The sequence below is a fragment of the Myotis myotis genome, unplaced genomic scaffold (genome assembly GCF_014108235.1).
Source record: "Myotis myotis isolate mMyoMyo1 unplaced genomic scaffold, mMyoMyo1.p scaffold_m19_p_47, whole genome shotgun sequence".
NCBI lineage: Eukaryota > Metazoa > Chordata > Mammalia > Chiroptera > Vespertilionidae > Myotis > Myotis myotis.
The window spans coordinates 1,237,717-1,256,629 of NW_023416354.1; the positions used below are offsets into that span (position 1 = coordinate 1,237,717).

Genomic DNA, 18,913 nt, shown 5'->3' on the forward strand with positions numbered 1-18,913 from the left:
CGATATTTTTCCATTGATTTTTAGGGAGAGTGGAAGGGAGAGGGAGAGACAGAGAGAAACATCGATGTGAGAGGAATACATCGATGGGTTGCCTCCTGCACGCCCCGGCCAGAACCTGGGCCGGAGAGAAGCCTGCAACCGAGGCACATGCCCTTGACTGGAATCGAACCTGGAACCCTTCAGTCCACAGGTCGGTACTCTATACACTGAGCCAAACTGGCTACGGCTGATTTTTTAAATAAGTATTTTTATTGATTTGTGAGAAGGGAGAGGGAAAGAGAGATAGAAACATCAATGATGAGAGAGAATCATGGATCGGCTGCCTCCTGCACGGCCCACACTGGGGATGGAGCCCACAACCCGGGCATGTGCCCTGACTGGGAATCGAACCGTGACCTGGTTCATAGGTCGAAGCTCAACCACTGAGCCTCGCCGGCCGGGCTGGGCCAAATGATTCTCTGTGGTGGGTGTGGTCCTGTGTCCTGTGGGAGCTGGCACCTCCCCGGCCTCACCCACTGGATGCCAGCAGCACCTCCTCATCTGCAGCTTAACAACCACAGACGTCTCCAGACATGGCAGCACGTCCCTAGGGGGCGGACCCGGTCCCGGTCCGGAAGCATGAAGCACGGGCAGTGCCAGGTCAGGAGGAAGCAGCTCCCCCAGCCCCCCAGCTCCTCCCCTGGTAGATAAGAGCCTAAGGACGCAGCACGGCCTCCTTCTCCTCGAGGGATGCACGTGACTCGCCCTCAAGGTCACCAGCTCCCTGGTCAGAGAAACACAATCTCTTCCGCTCCCAAGTCCAGGCGCCCTGCACAGACAGCCCACAGGCTCCCTGCAGCCCCGCCAGGGCACTGGGCGGTGCAGCCTGACCATCACAGCGAGGGGACACGAGCCACGGGCCAGATGCTTCCAAACTGGAAACCTCGTCTCCTCTCCCTCCGTCCGAAAGCTCACAGCCCCAGCGTGCGAGGCTCAGTGGCTGTGCAACTTGCTCTAAGTCTGTGAGCAGCGTCTCCCGGGCAGTAGGAATAGGGGCCATGTGTGTTTCCTGGTTTTGCTTCTCAGTATTAAGACAACCCCTTGCCTGGCCGGCGTGACTCAGTGGTCTGAGCATTGACTTATGAACCAGGAGGTCACAGTTCGATTCCCAGTCAGGGCACATGCCGGGTTGCAGGCTTGATCCCCAGTGGGGGGCGTGCAGGAGGCAGCTGATCCCTGATTCTCTCTCATCATTGATGTTTCTCTCTCTCTCTCTCCCTTCCTCTTTGAAATCAATGAAAACGTTAAAAAAAAAAAGACAACCCATTCAGGGTCTGCCTCACCGCCTTCAGAGACAGCCCTACAAGGCGGGGCCTCCCCAGGCTGGGAGGCGGTGGCCACCCTCCAGGCCCCGGAACGCACCCGCTGTTGTGCCCACGCTGACCAACCTGGAGTCCTAGTTCCCACAGGAGACGGGATGCCCCGCCCTGCCCCTGCTCCAAGGGGAGCGCCTAGGACACCCCGAGAGCCTGCTGTTCCCCCACATCCCCTCCCCAGGAGTCCAGGATGGCAGGGGCACCTCATGTCTGCATCTCCAGTGAAGGCAGGGAGCAGAAAAAGGGGAGTAGGGGCCCCTCATAAACACCCGTGTCCGCCCGAGGACAGCGGGAGCCGAGAGGCCAGTGGGAAGGCCGGGGCGCGGGACTCACGTGCAGGACCAGCGTGCTCCGCGTCACCCGGTCCACAGGCTTGTAGAGCAGGGCTGCGGGGAGAGAGGGGCCACCGTGGAGAGAGCCGCCCCGCCCCCACCCGCTCACCCTCGCGGTGAGCGAACCCCTTGCTCAGTGACCTCGAGTACCAGGAAGGCCGGGTCCACGGCATTGGGCGTTCAGTCTGTGCCATGAACGTGGAGCCCAGAGCTGCCGTCAGAAGCCGAGCCCTGGTGGCTGACTCAGTGACAACCGCTAAGCTGCTTAGTGTCCCCCTGGGGTTGGGGAGCCCGCCAGCACCCCGTGAGGACGGGCCAGCGGGGGTCCCCACCCTGGCGGGAGACCTGCTCTCCAGGCCAGGGCCCCCGGGAGCCAACTGGCTGCATGCCACTCTCTCTTGCAGTTTGGAGGCCTGATCGTGAGAACGACAGGAGCCAACTCAGGGGGTGCCATGGCTCTCGTCTTTACCGGTGGGCCCAGGGCCCCGCTTCCCACGGTGAGCACCGCCCCGAAGGCTTAGACGCTGTGATGTGTCCCGATACACACACCAGTGCCTCTCCGCCCGCGCCTCCCGCAGCCTGTGTGCAGAGCGCATCGCTGTCCCCATTTTACAGACAGGGAGACCGAGGCTGAGCAGGGGAAGCTCTGGGCAGCAGAGGCACCCCTGCTCTTCCCTGCGAGTGTGACCTCCCGCTGCCCTAGCAACAGGGAGGGAGAAGTGGCCCCTCTCTCCCAACACACTTCCCCCCAGAGAGAGGAGGAGGCCGAGAGCAGGCCTGGCGCCCTGGCTGCACCCTCTATGCATGCACCTCTTGGGGCCTGGGTTCTGCGTGGGTGACATTTGTCCCAAACGTGTTTTGTCATCTGAAAGCAGGGGCTCCTGGGGCTCCTGGGGCCAGCATGACATTTTTAATGCCAGGCAACGCCTGGTTTGTGGGTATCTGCTCACGCCCACCATTTTTCCTGTTTGTGACTGCTGGTGGCAAGCTGTCCTGCCCTCTTCCTTCCCCGCCCTGCCAGGCCCCGCTGCTCTGTCCTCGTCCCGACACCACTGCGGGGAGTCCAGAGGGCGACCGGCGGGCACCACCTTCACTTCCCCAGCAAATGCCCCGTCTGCTCGCAGCGGCCGCCCCCTCAGGGGCACGAAGAGGCCTCGGCACGAGAACTCACTTTCCAGGGAGTTCTTGGTGATCTGGTCCTTGGCATCCTTGTTGCTTCTGGCTCTCAGGTTCTGCCAAGAAAAAAGGCGCATTTTCACGGGGCACAATGCCAGCAGTGGCGATGGGGCGGGCAGTCCCAGGGTCGGGGAACCTGCCACGGCCCTCTCACCCTCTCGCACCGCGAGGAACCCCAGATGCGGCGGCCCGGGGCGGGGGTCCTGGGCCACAGTATATGACACAGGGCATGCGCCCGGCCGGCGGGGCTCAGTGGTGGCGCGTCGACCTGTGAACCAGGAGGTCACGGTTGGACTCCCGGTCGGGGCCCAGGCCCGGGTTGCGGGCTCGATCCCAGTGGGGGGCGTGCAGGAAGCAGCCGGTCAGCGATTCTCTCTCCTCCCTGATGGGCTCTGCTCTTTTGAAACGTGGACGGAGAACCAAAGCAAATGCCGCCCGGTGGTACCGGCCTGATGGGGGGCTGGCTGTTGGCCTTGGCTTAGATTCCCACTTGTGTGCGGCTGGTGGGACCCCCATAACCCCCGGGGGGGTGTCCCACCACCGTTTCTTCCCTCCTCTATAGCAACCTGCCCAGGCAGACTTAACCTTGGCCCAATGAACCGCAGCCTCCCTTAGAGAATTAGGTCTGTAATTTGTCAAGGTCACTCTGGATTCTGGGCCAACATTCCAGCTGTTAGGGGTGTGTGTGGGGCTGGTCACTGAATGAGCTCAGGAAAAGAAGGGACTGAACGTGCCAGGCGAAACCTGGGCAGCTGGGGAGGGGAGTCTGGAGCCGGCCCGGAGCCCTGGGGGGTGCATAGCCCGTGCCCAGCAGCGCCAGGCGGGGAGCGGGCGCCCCACGGGGCCTGGAGGAACACGTGGCCCATGTTATCACTGCAGGAGATGGCAAGTGCCAGGGCCCAGGACACGCCACCTCCCGCGATACGTTATACAAGGGCACAGAGCCTGTGGCACACAGCCAGGCACCATGGTCGGGCGCGATGGTCGGGCGCGATGGTCTCCCAGCAGGAGGCCGGACGCTCTCCCTGGTTCTAGTTCCCACTTCTTCAGAGGCCGCCTTCCCCACATGCAGATCTTTCCCACCCGAGTCCTTATGTGGTCGGGGAAGGCGAGTCAGAGTTCCGAGGAGCGGGACGGCTCCAACAGCAAAAGTGAGGCCCTGGCCGGTGTGGCTCAGTGGTGGAGCATCGACCTATGAACCAGGAGGTCACGGTTCCATTCCGGTCAAGGGCACATGCCCAGGTTTCGGGCTCGATCCCCAGTGTGGGGCGTGCAGGAGGCAGCCGATCCATGATCCTCTCTCATCATTGATGCTTCTCTCTCTCTCTCTCTCTCCGTTCCTCTCTGAAATCAATAAAAAAATATATTTTTTAGCCGAAACCGGTTTGGCTCAGTGGATAGAGCGTCGGCCTGCGGACTGAAAGGTCCCAGGTTCGATTCCGGTCAAGGGCATGTACCTGGGTTGCGGGCATATCCCCAGTAGGAGATGTGCAGGAGGCAGCTGATCGATGTTTCTCTCTCATCGATGTTTCTAACTCTCTATCTCTCTCCCTTCCTCTCTGTAAAAAAATCAATAAAATATATTTAAAAAAAAAAAGAAAGAAAAAAAATATATTTTTTAAAAAGGACAGAACTGCGGACCCCCCTCACTGCATCTATCCAGGGACCTGACTGAGCCCCAGCATCAGGCCTGGCCCCGGGTGGGTGTTGGGGGGCAGGAGGGGGTGGGGGAGGAACCTCAGCTGCTCCTTGTCTGCTCACAACAGGGTCCCTGCAGGGGCAGGGCTGACGGTGCCCACCCGGAGGCACCTGGAAACGGCTGAGGCGAACGACCAACCTTGGCCTGGCGCGCCTTGTTCTGCTGGGTCGCGGGGACCAACGCCCAGCGCGGGGCCCGCCCGCCGGGCTGCAGGTGCCCTGTCCGAAGCGCCCCCGCCTACCTCGGAGATCTCTGCAAACTGAGTGTTGGCCTGGCAGCACTTCTCGGCCATTTCTATGGCGACTTTGTAGTTGTCCACAAAGGCCCGGTACACGCCCAGCTGGCTGGCCTGCAGGGAGGAGCAGGGCAGAGAGCGGGGGGCAGGGGTGAGACAGGCGCCGCGGCACCCCATCTCGCTGAGAATCGAGCTGCTGTGCACAGCTCCGGAGGAACCCAGGTGCCAGGCGGTGCAGAGCTGCAGACAGCTCAGCTCCCCCCGCCGCAGCCTCCCACCTGCCTCCCCGCCCCACGCACCGAGCCCGCTTCCCTCTCCCACAGCGACAGCGACACGAGAAGTGACTCACGGCCCACCCCGGGCAGGTAACGGCTCCCCGCCCCAGCTGCTTCGTCTTCCCACCCGACGCCTTTAAAAGGTGCCACTGACAAGAGCGGAAGTTCAAGGCTGTCGGTGAAGGCAGACAGAGGTGTCCACGCAGGTGGGATGGAGTGGCACCTGCCCCTTCTGGCCGCAGGAGACCAACGTGGACAAGGAGGTCGGCCCCTCAAGCCTGTGGTGGATTCGATGCTCCCTTCACATCGGTATTGTTTTTTAAATCCTCACTGGAGGATATTTTCCCACTGATTTTCAGACAGAGTGGAAGAGAGAGGGAAACATCGATGCGAGAGAACACATCAATTGCTTGCCTCCTGCAAGAGCCCCAACCAGGGCCCAGGCTGGGGAGGAGCCTGCAACCGAGGTACATGCCCTTGCTCAGCATCGAACCTGGGACCCTTCGGTCTGCAGGCCGATGCTCTATCCACTGAGCCACACCGGCCAGGGCCCCAGTCACATCCGATCCCTGCAGACACGTAAGGGTCGTGCCATCTGGTTGCCTTTGGAGAGGCTCCAACTGCTCAGATATGAGCCCGGCCCAGACCTGGCGAGGGGACCCAGGCATCACACAGCCCGCTGGCTACAAGGTGAGAGGCCTTTTCAAGCCAAAGACATTAGCAGAGGGTCTCCCCACAGAGCCCACAGCTCAGACACTCCACGGAGCAGCCCCTTCCATGGGGAGAAGCGTGTGTGCAGCCACCGCCGTCCGGGAGCCCCGGGCCGTCTGCAGAGGCTGGGGGAGGAGCCGGCCCTCACGTTGCACCAGAAGCCCAGGCTCAGGGAGGGTCAGGGCGGGCCCAGGGGACCCACCCGGCCGGGCCTCCCACTGCTGCCAACAGGAACTGAAGCCTGAGGCTTCCCCTGATGCTGGGGTCTGTCCTGTGTAGAATCGAACCTTTACTTCTACATGCATTTGCATTTACATTGAATTTTATGTTTCTCCAGATGACAATCCAGACACTGGGTAAGTCAGGCGCTCTCAGCACTGTCTGGTCTCCTGGCCCTGCTCCCAATGGGGGCTGCATGGAGGGTGTGGGGGCGCACAACAAGAAGCAGCAGCTGGGGGAGGCCCTGCCTGGCTCCCGCCACGTCCATCACCCCGGAAAAGTCACTGCACCCCCAAACTTCAGGTTCTCATTGTCGGTACCACAGTCCGGCCCAGAGCCCTTCTCCCTCCCCGGCAGGTCCCTGAGCCCCTCCCACCCAGAGGAGGCCGGGCTGCAGGCACGGCCACCACAGCCACGAGTCACCCAGCCACGGGGCGGCCAGCTCCGGGAGAGACACGATAAGTAAATACGTGCAGCCTGCCCGGCGTGGCTCAGCGGGTGAGCAGGGACCTGTCCGAGCCAGGAGGTCAGGGTCTGACTCCCGGTCAGGGCACGCGGCCGGGTTGTGGGCTCCGCCCCAGTGCAAGCTGTTCCTGAGGAAAGGTCACCCAGACCCAGACTGGCTTGTCCCCTTCAGAAAAGCAGTCAGGTCATGGGAGAGGCGTCAAGGCCAAGGGACTGGAGAGAGGGAGGGACACTAAGGAGACGCGACAGCCAAGCCCATCTGTGACCCTGGACTGGGTCCTGCGTCAGAGGACGAGTGGCTGGAAGGAACGCCACGGCTGACGGGGGGGGAAATGTGCATACGGAGCGCGTGTGGAATACCAGCACCGCAGCCGGGCACATACAAGAGTCAGCCAAGGCCGAAACCGGTGTGGCTCGGTGGATAGAGCGTCGGCCTGCGGACTGAAAGGTTCCGGGTTCGATTCCGGTCAAGGGCATGTGCCTTGGTTGCGGGCACATCCCCAGCGGGAGGTGTGCAGGAGGCAGCTGATCGATGTTTCTCTCTCATCGATGTTTCTGACTCTCTCTCTCCCTCCCTTCCCCTCTGTAAAAAGTCAATAAAATATATTTAAAAAAAAAAAGAGTCAGCCAATGAATGCAACAGATCGGTTTCTCTCTTTCTCTCTCTCTCAACTCAATAAATAAACATTTTAAACCCTTGCTGGTGTTGCTCAGTGGATAGAGCGTCGGCCTGCAGACTAAAGGGTCCCAGGTTCGATTCCAGTCAAGGGCACGTGTCTAGGTTGCAGGCTCCATCCCCAGTAGGGGGCATGCAGGAGGCAGCCAATCCACGATTCTCTCTCATCATTGGTGTTTCTATCTCTCTCTCCCTCTCCCTTCCTCTCTGAAATGAATAAAAATATAGTTTAAAAAATACTTTTCAATATTTCAAAAAAGTCTGCAAGTGATTCAAGAGCCTTTTAAAAAAATATATTATTTTTTTATTGATATCAGAGAGGAAAGGAGAGGGAGAGAGAGACAGAAACATCAACGATGAGAGACTCATTGATCGGCTGCCTCCTGCACGCCCCCTCCTGGGGATCAAGCCTGCAACCCGGCATGTTCATAGGTCGACGCTCAACCACTGAGCCACCCCGGCCGGGCACCACCCCAGACTCTTTACTTGAACTGTCACCTTGGTGTCCCCCGAGCCCCAGCAGCACCCACCTGCAGGTCCCGGGAGAGGCCCGCCCCCGCCAGCCGCCTCCGCAGCCCCGCGCTCCCTCCCGGCGGGCGGCTGCGCACCGGCTCCCGGCTCCCGGCTCCCGTCACTCACCAGCTTCTGGAAGAGGTCGCCCACGCGCTGCTGGTGGCTCCACTGCTGCACGCGGGGGCACAGCCCGTCGTAGAACTCCTTGTGGATCTCGTAGAGCTCAGGCACTTTGAAGAAGATGGTCTCGATCTGCTGGCTCGTCAGCACCGGCTGGGAGGTGGTGGCCGCCGCCTTCAGAGGCTTCATGGGCTGCAGGGGGCACAGGCGAGGGGCCACCATGAAAGGGCTCGCCATGGGCCAGGGGCATGGGATGGCCACAGAAGATCTTGGTCATGTGACATACGTGCCTTTATTTTTTTAATTATTATTTTTTAAGCCTCACCCGAGGGTATTTTTCCATCGATTTTTAGAGAGAGTGGAAGAGAGAGGGAAAGACAGAATGAAACATCGATGTGAGAGAGACACGTCGATGGGTTGCCTCCTGCACGCACCCTGACCAGGGCCCAGGCTGGGGAGGACCCTGTAACTAAGGTAAGTGCCCTTGACCGGAATTGAACCTGGGACCCTTTGGTCTATAGGCCAATGCTCTATCCACTGAGCCACACCAGCTAGGGCTCTGTGCTATTATTTTTAAATTCTATGACATACAGCCTGGCCGGCATGGTTCAGTGGCTGAGCGTCGACCTATGAACCAGGAGGTCATGGTTCGATTCCCAGTCAGGGCACATGTCCGGGCTGTGGGCTCCATCCCCAGTAGGGGACGTGCAGGAGGCAGCCAATCCATGATGCTCTCTCCTCATTGATGTTTCTAGCTCTCTCCCTCTCTCTTCCTCTCTGAAATCAATAAAAATGTATTTAAATTCCATGAAATATAACCATGCGAAGCCAGCTTGGGTTGGCACCTGTCTTATGCTGCCATCCACCGCCCCTGGGAAGCTCCGGCCTCCACCCAGGCGGCCTGCCCCAACCCTCCCACAGGTGCCTCCATGACTCCCAGGAGGGTGGGTGCCCTGGCTCCAGCCAGCTACCTTCGGCCCGGGCCATGTGAGCTGACAGCTCCCCGCGGCCCTGCCCCACCCACCAGCCCCCCCCTCCCCACACCCGCCTCACCAGCAGCAGCGCCTCCAGGTGGCTGAGGTACGTCTCCTCACTCGCCAGGATGCCGGACAGGACCCACTTCCTCATCTCCAAGCCCTTTTCCAGGTCCAGCTCAGTCTGCGGGAGAAGCAGACAGAAGTCAGATCTGCGAGGTGGTGCCCGAGGCGGCCCGTCTCAGAGAGGAAGTGTGTCCACCTTGACCAGCCTCCCAGGAGGCTCCGGGTGGCATCAGAGGGCATCACGGACACCCCGGCATGTCGGCCACTCACGCGTGGTCACCGCCAAGCCGAGAGCCACCGCTGGTCTTGACATTGGGGAGCTTGGAGCCGAGCCAGCCGGGCACGGCCTTCCTCCGCCACACCTTCCTCCTGCGACCGAGGAGTGGGGGGCCCAGGAGAGGCCGAGCTGAGGGGCGTCGGGACCTGCCGCACGGCCACCCCAGCTCCCTCTGCCACTGTCACTCCCTGCCAGGAATCTGCCACTATCACCTGACCCTTGGACCGAAGGGCCAGGCAGTCCTATGCTGCCTCCTGCCACACACCCTCCCTTCTGGCCTCAGGGCGGAGCTGGGGGCTGCTGCCACCTGCCCCAGGGGAACCCCTACGGTGCTCCCAGGGCTCAGGACCTTTGCCTCTCGAGCCTGCTGTTCTGATTCTGGGGGCAGGGACCCCCTTAGGGGTGGGCTACAGGATCCCCTCCCCTCCAATCAATACAGCTCGACCGCCTTTGCCTCCAGAAGCCAGAGCTCACGCCCCTGGACGCTGGGGCCGGGGGCAGACAGAGCCCACACAGCCGGAGGACCACATTCCAGTCCCAGCTGTGCTAACACCACGGCTGCACTCTGCGTTCGGGTCTTTAAAGATCACGGTCCAGTGAGGCCTTTGCAGTGGCCCGAAGCCACGGTGACCGGTGTCCTGACAAGAAGACGTCAGGGGGTCCCAGTCATAAAAGAAGTCAGTCCTGTCCTGGGGATGTATGGTACAGCACGGGGACTGCCGTTAATAATACCGTTTGTGCCCTAACCGGTTTGGCTCAGTGGATAGAGCCTCGGCCTGCGGACTCAAGGGTCCCAGGTTCGATTCCGGCCAAGGGCATGTACCTTGGTTGCGGGCACATACCCAGTGGGGAGTGTGCAGGAGGCAGCTGATCGATGTTTCTCTCTTATTGATGTTTCTAACTCTCTATCCCTCTCCCTTCCTCTCTGTAAAAAATCAATAAAATATATATTTTTTAAAAAATAATACCGTTTGTCTATGTGAAAGTTGCTAAGAGAGCAAATTTTCAAAGTTTGCATAAGAAAAAAAAATCTGTAACTGTGTGAGGCGATGGATGTTACCTAGACCAGTGGTTGGCAAACTCATTAGTCAACAGAGTCAAATATCAACAGTACAACGATTGAAATTTCTTTTGAGAGCCAAATTTTTTAAACTTGAACTATATAGGTAGGTACAGTGTTATTAACTTAATTAGGGTACTCCTAAGGCTTAGGAAGAGCCACACTCAAGGGGCCAAAGAGCATGTGGCTCGCAAGCCGCAGTTTGCCGACCACGGAGACACATCACCACTTCACAATGCACACCCATATCAAGTCACGCAGCGCACCTGCGGCGAACGTGAGCTTGAATGTCAGTGTCTGGATGTGTGGAAAGGAGTCTGAGATGCAGACACACAGGGAGAAGACAGCCGTGGCTCAGCCAGCGAGAGGCCTCAGGAGAAACCAGCCCTGCCGGCACCGTGACCCTGGACGTCCCGACTCCAGAAACAGGAGCAGTAAATCTCTGTGGCTTAGGCTCCCCACTCCGTGGCGCTTGGTTATGGCCACCCCAGGGAACTCAGACAGACGATGATGATGCTAAAGGCCATGACAACTGCCTCGTGACTGCCTGGCCACCGGCCCGGCCGGCTCCCTGACCCGGGACGGACGGGGTGGGGCAGAGCCTGGTGCTGGAGGCTGGCCATGCCCAAGAGGGGAGGGGCCCCGTGTTCAGGGAAGGTGACCTAATGGCCTGCCTGTTCCACCACCAGGTTCCTCAGCCCACAGGGGAGTCCGTGGGCGTGGAGGGAAAACACCGCCCCTTCGTCACTCACCTCCCCAAACCTCTCAGGGAGACCCAGGATGAGGGGCAGGCCCTGGCCCCCAGCACCCCTGACATCGGGGGCTGGAGGACCTCTGTTGGGAACTGGGGCCACTGTGTGCCTTGCAGGGTGGAGAGCAGCATCTCCGGCCTGTACTCAACATGTGCGAGGAGCAGCACACAGCTCAGCTGCTGCAGCTGCAGCCACACGCCCCCGGGGCCCAATCCACCCCAGGGGAGAAGTGCTGCTTTTTTTTTTTCCGGTTAATCCTCCCCGGAGGATACCTTTCCATTGATTTTTGGAGAGAGTGGAAAGGAGAAGGATAGAGAGAGAAACATCGACGTGAGAGAGACAGATGGATTGGTTGCCTCCTGCACATGCCCCGACCAGGACTGGGGATCAAGCCTGCAACCAAGGTACGTGCTCTTGACTGGAATCGAACCTGGATCAGTCCACGGACTGACGTTCTATCCACTGAGCCAAACCGGCTAAGGTGAGAAATGCTGGTTTCAAAGAAACACCTGACCGAGGCCAGCCAGGGCCCCCGGTGTCACCAGAACCCGGAACCAGGACCAGCAGTGTGGCCTCCCTGTGTCCCCAGCCCTAATGGCCATTCACCCTTCCTGGCCCGGTGGGAGGGAGGCGCCTGGTGGTGAAGACGGCCGGCCCGGCAGGACGCACCGGGGCCAGGAGTGCGGGAAGGGGCTGCAGAGCCGGCCCGGCCAGGTGAGCTCCTTTAGCCCCAAGCCTCGGCCGCCTGGGTGTGAACAGGGAAGGGGCCGGTCCCTGCGTCCCATCTACTTCCGCTTCCTGTATCCCTGGGGCTTGTATCACGTCCTCACTGCCCCGGGAGCATCCAAAGAGCCTTCCTGGCCCTAGCCAGTGTGGTTCAGTGAATAGAGCACCAGCCTGAGGACTGAAGGGTCCTGGGTTCGATTCTGGTCAAGGGCACCTGCCTGGATTGAAGGCTCGATCCCCAGTAGGGGGCGTGCAGGAGGCAACCGATCCATGATTCTCTCTCATCACTGATGTTTCTCTCTCTCTCTCCCTCTCCCTTCCTCTGTGAAATCAATAAAAATATATGAAAAAGCAACAACAAAAAATGAAGAGCCTTCCTGGACTGCCAGCTTGCTTTGTGGCATCCTGTAACTATACATGAGCTAGGTGCATGAATGAACGTGCATGTGTGTGTGTGTGCACGTGCATGTATGAACGTGTGTGCGTGTGTGTGAGTGTGCACGTGCATGTGTGTGCATGTATGAACGTGCATGCACGTGAGTGCATAGGCACTGAGTAGGAACCAGCCATTAAGATCTTGGCCGAGAGCCACTCTGGGAAATGACACCCAGGCGTCACACCCAGCCGCCTCCCTGAGCACAATGGGCGCGGCTCCTCGGGCAGGGCCTGGGGACACTCTGTGCCTGATGCTGACACGCCCTGCGCCAGCACCGTGTCTGGAGCAATAAGTGCTGCATGACGATTCCTGAGCCAGCAAACCCACAATGGATGGATCTAGAACTCCACGCGGGCCGGTCAGTGCGGGTGAGGGTCTGAGGGCAGGAGTCTGGGGCGGGGGTGGGTGCCTGGGGCACAGGGAGAGTCTCCTCAAGGGACCTGAAGGTGGAGGAGGTCCTGTCAGGGAGAGAGAGCCCTCAGGGGCGGTGGCGGGACAGGAAGGGGTCCTCCCGGGCTCAGGACTCCACCTGCTTACTCAGGCCCCTGAGGGTCCTTGCCTGTAGGAAGCCGAGGGCTCAGGAAGGCGTCCAATCGGATCGCTGAATGGCCTGGAGCCAGTTGCTTCACCTCTCTGAGCCTTGGCTTTGTGTAAAATGGTGCAACTGGATGCTGGGTAAGAAGCCGCACAGGCAGGTGTGTGCCACACACCGGTTCCCCTCCCGTCTGCAGGTTTTGGCACAGGCCTCGGGCCCGAGGTCTTTAGAAATCACAAAAGCTTAAGTAAGAAGCCTTTTTGCAGCGGAGGCGCCGGCCCAGAGAAGCAGCCGCTGTGAAAAGACACAGGCCTCGCTCTTCCACGCAGCAGCAGGAAGAACAGACTCCTCCCGTGTTTAATCCTGGGGTGGAAATCACCCAGAAACAAGCTAAGCACAAGGGGGAGGGCCCTGCCATCAGGGGCGAGGGGACCAGAAAGACAGAGGTGCAATCTGCCCCAGGGGCAGGGGTCTTCTCACGAAGGAATGGCCCGGCCGGTGTGGCTCAGTGGTTGAGCCTCCACCTATGGACCCAGAGGTCAGGGTTCGACTCCCGGTCAGGGCCCATGCCCTGGGCACTGGCTCGATCCCCAGTGTGGGGCGTGCATGAGGCAGCCGATCCAGGACTCTCTCCCATCACTGATGTTTCTCTCTTTCCCCCTCCCTTCCTCTCTGAAATCAATAAAAATATGTATTTTTTATTTTTTTTATTTTTTTTATTTTTTATTTTTTATTTTTTTTAAATATGTATTTTTTAAAATGACTGTGGTCAAATGGGTGAGGTCGTCAGCACCCCCTCTAGTAAGAGGGAGCAAGTGCATTTGTGGGCGCCTCTCCTGCTCAGCACCCATGTGGGGGCCGCCCCCACAGGTCCCAGCATGAGCTGCCCGCCTCCTGCATTCGGGCTGACAGCTCCCTGCACCAGCAGGCGGTCCCTGTGCCCGATGAAGGGAGGAGAAAGAAGTTTGAATGACCGACATCCAACCCTGGCTGCTCCATCACTTGCCGGTCCCCTGCCCCTGAGCGGAGGGACTGGGCTTCCGGAGCCTCTGGGACAAGGACAGCTGCCCGCTGCCTGGGACTCACCGCTTTGGCGGGCTCCAGGGCGCCCGAGGCCAGCGCATCCCGGCTGCCCCTGCCCTTGCTGCCCAGGTGGGGCGAGGAGGAGGGCGAGTCATCGATGTAGGGCAGTCCGTCCTGGTGCCGGCGCTGCTCCTCCGCCTGGTCCGCGGCGCAGCCGTATCCAGGCGGCGTTCCGAAGGACGTGTCTGTGTGTGAGAGAGGCGGCCTGTGTCAGAGACGGGGGTATGGGGGTGTGGGGGTGTGTGTGTGGGGGGACAGGGCACACTGAAGGGCCGACGACATCCCACCTGTCCCAGCAGGGGCCCAGCTGATGCCATCTGCCACCTGCAGGCACCAAACAGGGACCTCAGGCACACGGACCTCACCTTCACAAGCGCCTGGCCACAGACCCCGGGGCGCGCAGGGGACGGACAGCAGCTGCGCCCAGACAGTATGAGACTGGGCTTCCGGACGCCGCCTGGGACACATGCTCCTTATCCCGGGAGGGGCCCTGAGCCATCACAGACAGGCAGACCCCGAATGGAACAGTCCCTCAGACGCCTGTCCGTGGGGGTGTGACAGGGTGGAGAGCACAGGCCAGCACGGAGGCCCGGGGCAAGCCACGGCCACCCCACGCCGCGCCCCACATCCGCCGGGCCCGCCCACCCGGACCCCCATCAGAGCGCCTATGAGGACCGAGAGCGGCTCACCCCACAACACGGTCCCCCTCCTGGGGACTGTCTCCGTCAGAGGGCAGTCCCTGCCTCCCCGCTGAAGCCACGCGGCTTCCTTCCCCCCAGGCTGAGTCCTAAAGCCGCACCCCGGGGCTTTCTGTAGCTCTGCTCCCAGACCCCGCGCCAGGACGTCGCCCCACAAGGCCCCGCCTGCTCCGAGCCCACAGGAGGGCCCCTTCTGGGCTCCACAGGCACGTTCACGGCCCATGGATTCCCGAGAGGTCGCGCTGATTGGGTCATGTCCCCCGATGACATCACTCCCGTCATGACTCACCTGCATGCAGCCCCACCTTAGGGTCATCGCCGCGGGCGCCTCTGCAGTGATCACTCACCTGCTTCCAACTTCCGCCCGCCCCCCCCCCCCGCCCCCCTGGGCTCCGGCCCCGGGTGCTGCTGGTGCCCACGCCACCCACGGACTTGGGAGCTGACCCAGCAATCCTGGGGGGGCAGGGGACGTCCCTTTCCGTTCTTTCCACATGCGCAGCGGGAGGAGCAGTGGCCGGAGTGGCCCGGTGGTCACCGCAAGCTCAGAATGGCCAGCGTGCTGGGTGACGCCTCTGCCCAGCCACGGGGCCCACGGACGGCCAGTCTCCGCTGCCTCCCACGCCTCTGCCACTCCCAGCAGGTCACACACGGCTCAGCAGGTGTCCCGAGCCTTGGCTATAGGCCAGCGATACCTGGGGAGCTTTGAAAACAACACAGCCGGGCCCCGGCCAGTATGGCTCAGTGGATAGAGTGTCGGCCTGTGGACTGAAGGGTCCCAGGTTCGATCCCCAGTGGGGGGGTGTGTGCAGGAGGCAGCCAATCCATGATTCTTCTCATCACTGATGTTTCTCTCTCTCCCTTTCCCTTCCTCTCTGAAATCCATGAAAAATACAAAAAGAAATAAAAATAAAATGCATAACTTTTTTAATTTTTTTAAAAAATATATTTTATTGATTTTTTACAGAGAGGAAGGGAGAGAGATAGAGAGTCAGAAACATCGATGAGAGAGAAACATCGACCAGTCGCCTCCTGCACATCCTCCACCGGGGATGTGCCCGCAACCCAGGTACATGCCCTTGACCGGAATAGAACCTGGGACCTTTCAGTCCGCAGGCCGACGCTCTATCCACTGAGCCAAACCGGTTTCGGCTAAAATGCATAACTCTTTTTTAAAAAAAAAATATTTTTATTGATTTCAGAGAGGAAGGGAGAGGGAGAGAGATAGAACCATCAATGATGACAGAGGATCATTGACCGGCTGCCTCCTGCACGCCCCCCACAGGGGAAGGAGCCCACAGCCCGGGCCTGTGCCCTGACCGGGAATCGAACCCTGACCTCCTGGTTCATAGGTCGACACTCAACCACTGAGCCACACCGGCCGGCCGGATTGTTCACTTTAAAATGTTCAGTTTTATGTATCATTTCACCTACAAGCCCCCCCACCCCCGCCCTGAACACACATCTGTTTTCCTCTCTTCAACAAGGAACCCAGGACCTAGTCCAGCTGTTTCCTGAGAACCCAGAGCACCGTCTGCACAGACGTCAGAGCTGCTGGCACCGCGACCGTGGGCCACCCCCGGGCAGGGGGCGCGGCCGCCCTTGCCGAGTGATCAGGTTGGTTTCTGCTTTCCCCTGGCAGCTGCACCAAGTGGGTCAAAACCCTTCATCCGCGAGACCGCCCCCGTCCGGTGAGTCACTGCGCCCGGGCGAGAGGCCTGCCTCTCCAGCCCTTGGTTCTATGGGAGAAGAAGGGGCACAGGGAGCACCCCGGACCCTGGCACCTTTCAGCCTTCATGCCGTCACCCCAACAAGGACATCACCAGGTCAGCACGGGAAGCCCCGCTGCTGGGGCAGGGGGAGGTCACGGTCCAGATGAGAGTGTGTCACACAAGGCCCGAGGCCGGTCAAATCCTCCCAACGGGCCAGGAAATACCAGCGGGGAGGCCCGCGCCCCAGCTCGCCGGGCAGCCCTAGATGCCCCGAGCGAGGCCGAGTCTCCGGGGAACGCTGGCGGCCGAAACAGAGCTCCTCCCGCTCGGGGTTTGGGTTCCAGCTGGTTGGAGGGAGACTGAGTCACCAGGTCAACTCTGCCAGCCACTTTTTTTCCTTTTCATCTCTGTTGTTGAAATATAGGAAGTACACAGGTCCTCCTTCCCCCCCATTAACCTCTTCCAGCCGCTCCCATCCTCCTCCTCCCTCCCCCACCCCATTGTCTGTGCCCAGGGGTGATGTATAGATGCAGACAAGTCCATTGGTTGATCTCGTCCCACCCACCCTCCCCGCCTTCCCTCTGAGGTTCAACAGTCTGTTCATGCTTCTATGACTCTGGGGTGACTTTTTCTTTTTTTTAATCATCACCTGAGGATATCTTCCCATTAATTTTTAGAGAGTGGAAAGGAGAGGCAGAGAGAGAGAGAGAGAGAGAGAGAGAGAGAGAGAGAGAGAGAGAGAGAGAGAAACATCAATGTGCGAGAGACACACATCGATTGGTTTCCTCCCACACGGGCCCCACCGGGGCTGGGATTGAACCTGCAACCGAGGCACATGCCCTTGCCCAGAATCGAACCCGGGACCCTTCAGCCCACAGGCCGGTGCTCTATCCACTGAGCCGACCCAGCCAGGGCTGCCAGTGACTTTTAGCACTAAGACGGAGTGGCCCCAGGATGGGCAGACAAAGACCCCCCCATCAGCATCCAGATGTTGCTAACGGACCTTCTAGGGCCTCCAAGGGCCTCCTCCTGTGCCTGAAGACCCCAGATCCTCATGAGAGAGAGATTATTTATGCTCTGGGTCGGGCTGGGTCTGCAACGAGCTGGTGCCAGGGCAGGGCGGGCCGAGGTGGAACCGCAGCCGGAAAGAGCTGCAGCCTTGGGCGTGGGGTGACGTCATTATTATTTTTATTATTTTTCAGCACCTCCCGGAGCCTGCAGCAACGGGGCTCAGGGCGATTTCTTAAGGCACTTGGTCCCAGACAAGCAAACGGATGCATTTACTGAGCACCCGTTTAGTCAAGATGTGCAACGCCCCTACTGCAGACCGGGCAGCGTGCTGGGTACATGGTATGAGGACCACAGACCAGCCGCAGCCCGGGAGCCGGCAGCATCCCAGGAGTCACATGACACGTGCATCACAGCGAGGCCACCCATGAGAGGCAGCTGGGCTTGCAGGCAGGGCAGCCGAGACCACCTCCCCGGGGAAGTGACCACAGAGACTTAACGGAGGAGAGGGAGGCAGGAATAGGATCCTCACCAGGAACCAACCAGGCTGGCCCGGCTGGCGTGGCTCAGCGGTTGAGCATGGACCTATGAACCAGAAGGCCGCGGCTCAATTCCCGATCAGGGCACATGCCCGGGGTTTTGGGCTCAATCCCCAGTAGGGGGTGTGCAGGAGGCAGCCGATCTATGATTCTCTCTCATCACTGATTTTCCTCTCTCTCTCTCTCCCTCTCCCTTCTTCTCTGAAATCAATAAAAATATATTTAAAAATATAAAAATAAAATAAAACCAACCAGGCTGGCAGCCTTATCTCAGACTCGCAGCCTCCAGGACTGTCAGAAAGAAGCGTCAGCTGTGAGCCCCCAGCCGTGGGGTTAGCTGAGACAGGCCCACTCCACCCTCGCTGGTTCCCAGGCCTGGTCCTTTCTGTGGGAGGCATGAATGCGGAGATGGGCCAGCGGGGAGTCGGGGTCTCCCCGGGGGAGAGGGAGCCGCTTGCGCGCTGGTATTCTGGCCCTGGAGCGGCACAGCTCCGGCTCAGTCCTGGGGGCCAGCCTGCAAGTCTCACCCCCACCCTAGTCCTGGGTCGCCCCAATCTATGGCGCTCTTGAAAGGGCCACTGGCTTACTCGCTTCTAGACGCAGAGGGGGCAACACACGGCCTTGGGAACAGGTACTGCCCAGGTGCAGAGCCTTGACCACTTACACCTCCCCAAGGAGCCCCTGGCACCTCCTTTCACAGAGGAACGCTGAAGCAACGTGCCCTGAGCATGTTGGGGATCCACATGGGCAGGCCCCCTCCTGGAGCCTCGGGGGGTGCAGGGGGGGTTAGCCACACCCTGAGCTGGATCCCCCACTTCCGGCATCCTGGATGTGAGCTGAGGCGGGGGTGGTGATGGGGTGAGACCTGGTGATTTGCACCAGAATTCTGAGAGGCACCAGATGTGAGCGGGCGTGAACCGCCCAGGACCGGCCGGAGGTGGTGGGGTTCAGAGCCTAGGCTGACTCGGGTTTTCCCTGGACAATCTTCTGTGCTCAAGGATCAAGCGGCCGGAATTCCTCTGCTCCCAGCCTCCCGTCCCAGCCTGCAGGGCCTTCTCACATCCCTGCATCTCCCGGGCCCGGCTGAGGCGGCGCCTTTCATCTTGACGTTCCCACCGGTGAAATGGGGATAATGGCGCTCCACCCCACACGCCGAGGGGGTGGCGGGCGAGCGAGCCGGGGAAGGACGCGTCCACAAGCGCAGGTCTCGTAACTCCGGGAAGCCCTGGCTACTGCCATGGTCCAGCCTGACAGTCACGGGCTCTCTGTCGCTC

General features: G+C 60.1%; 1 protein-coding gene across 1 annotated transcript in view; it reads right to left on the reverse strand.

Moving 5' to 3' along the window:
• The window catches only part of BCR (BCR activator of RhoGEF and GTPase), a 72,681-nt gene that overhangs the window by 24,895 nt on the left and 28,873 nt on the right, over positions 1-18,913 (reverse strand). The window contains exons 2-7 of the mRNA XM_036307404.1: positions 13,689-13,870; positions 8,830-8,934; positions 7,783-7,968; positions 4,804-4,911; positions 2,859-2,919; positions 1,689-1,741 (exon numbers count right to left, since the gene is read on the reverse strand). Coding sequence (XP_036163297.1) covers positions 1,689-1,741; positions 2,859-2,919; positions 4,804-4,911; positions 7,783-7,968; positions 8,830-8,934; positions 13,689-13,870 — 695 coding nt within the window. The remainder of the gene's footprint in view (positions 1-1,688; positions 1,742-2,858; positions 2,920-4,803; positions 4,912-7,782; positions 7,969-8,829; positions 8,935-13,688; positions 13,871-18,913) is intronic.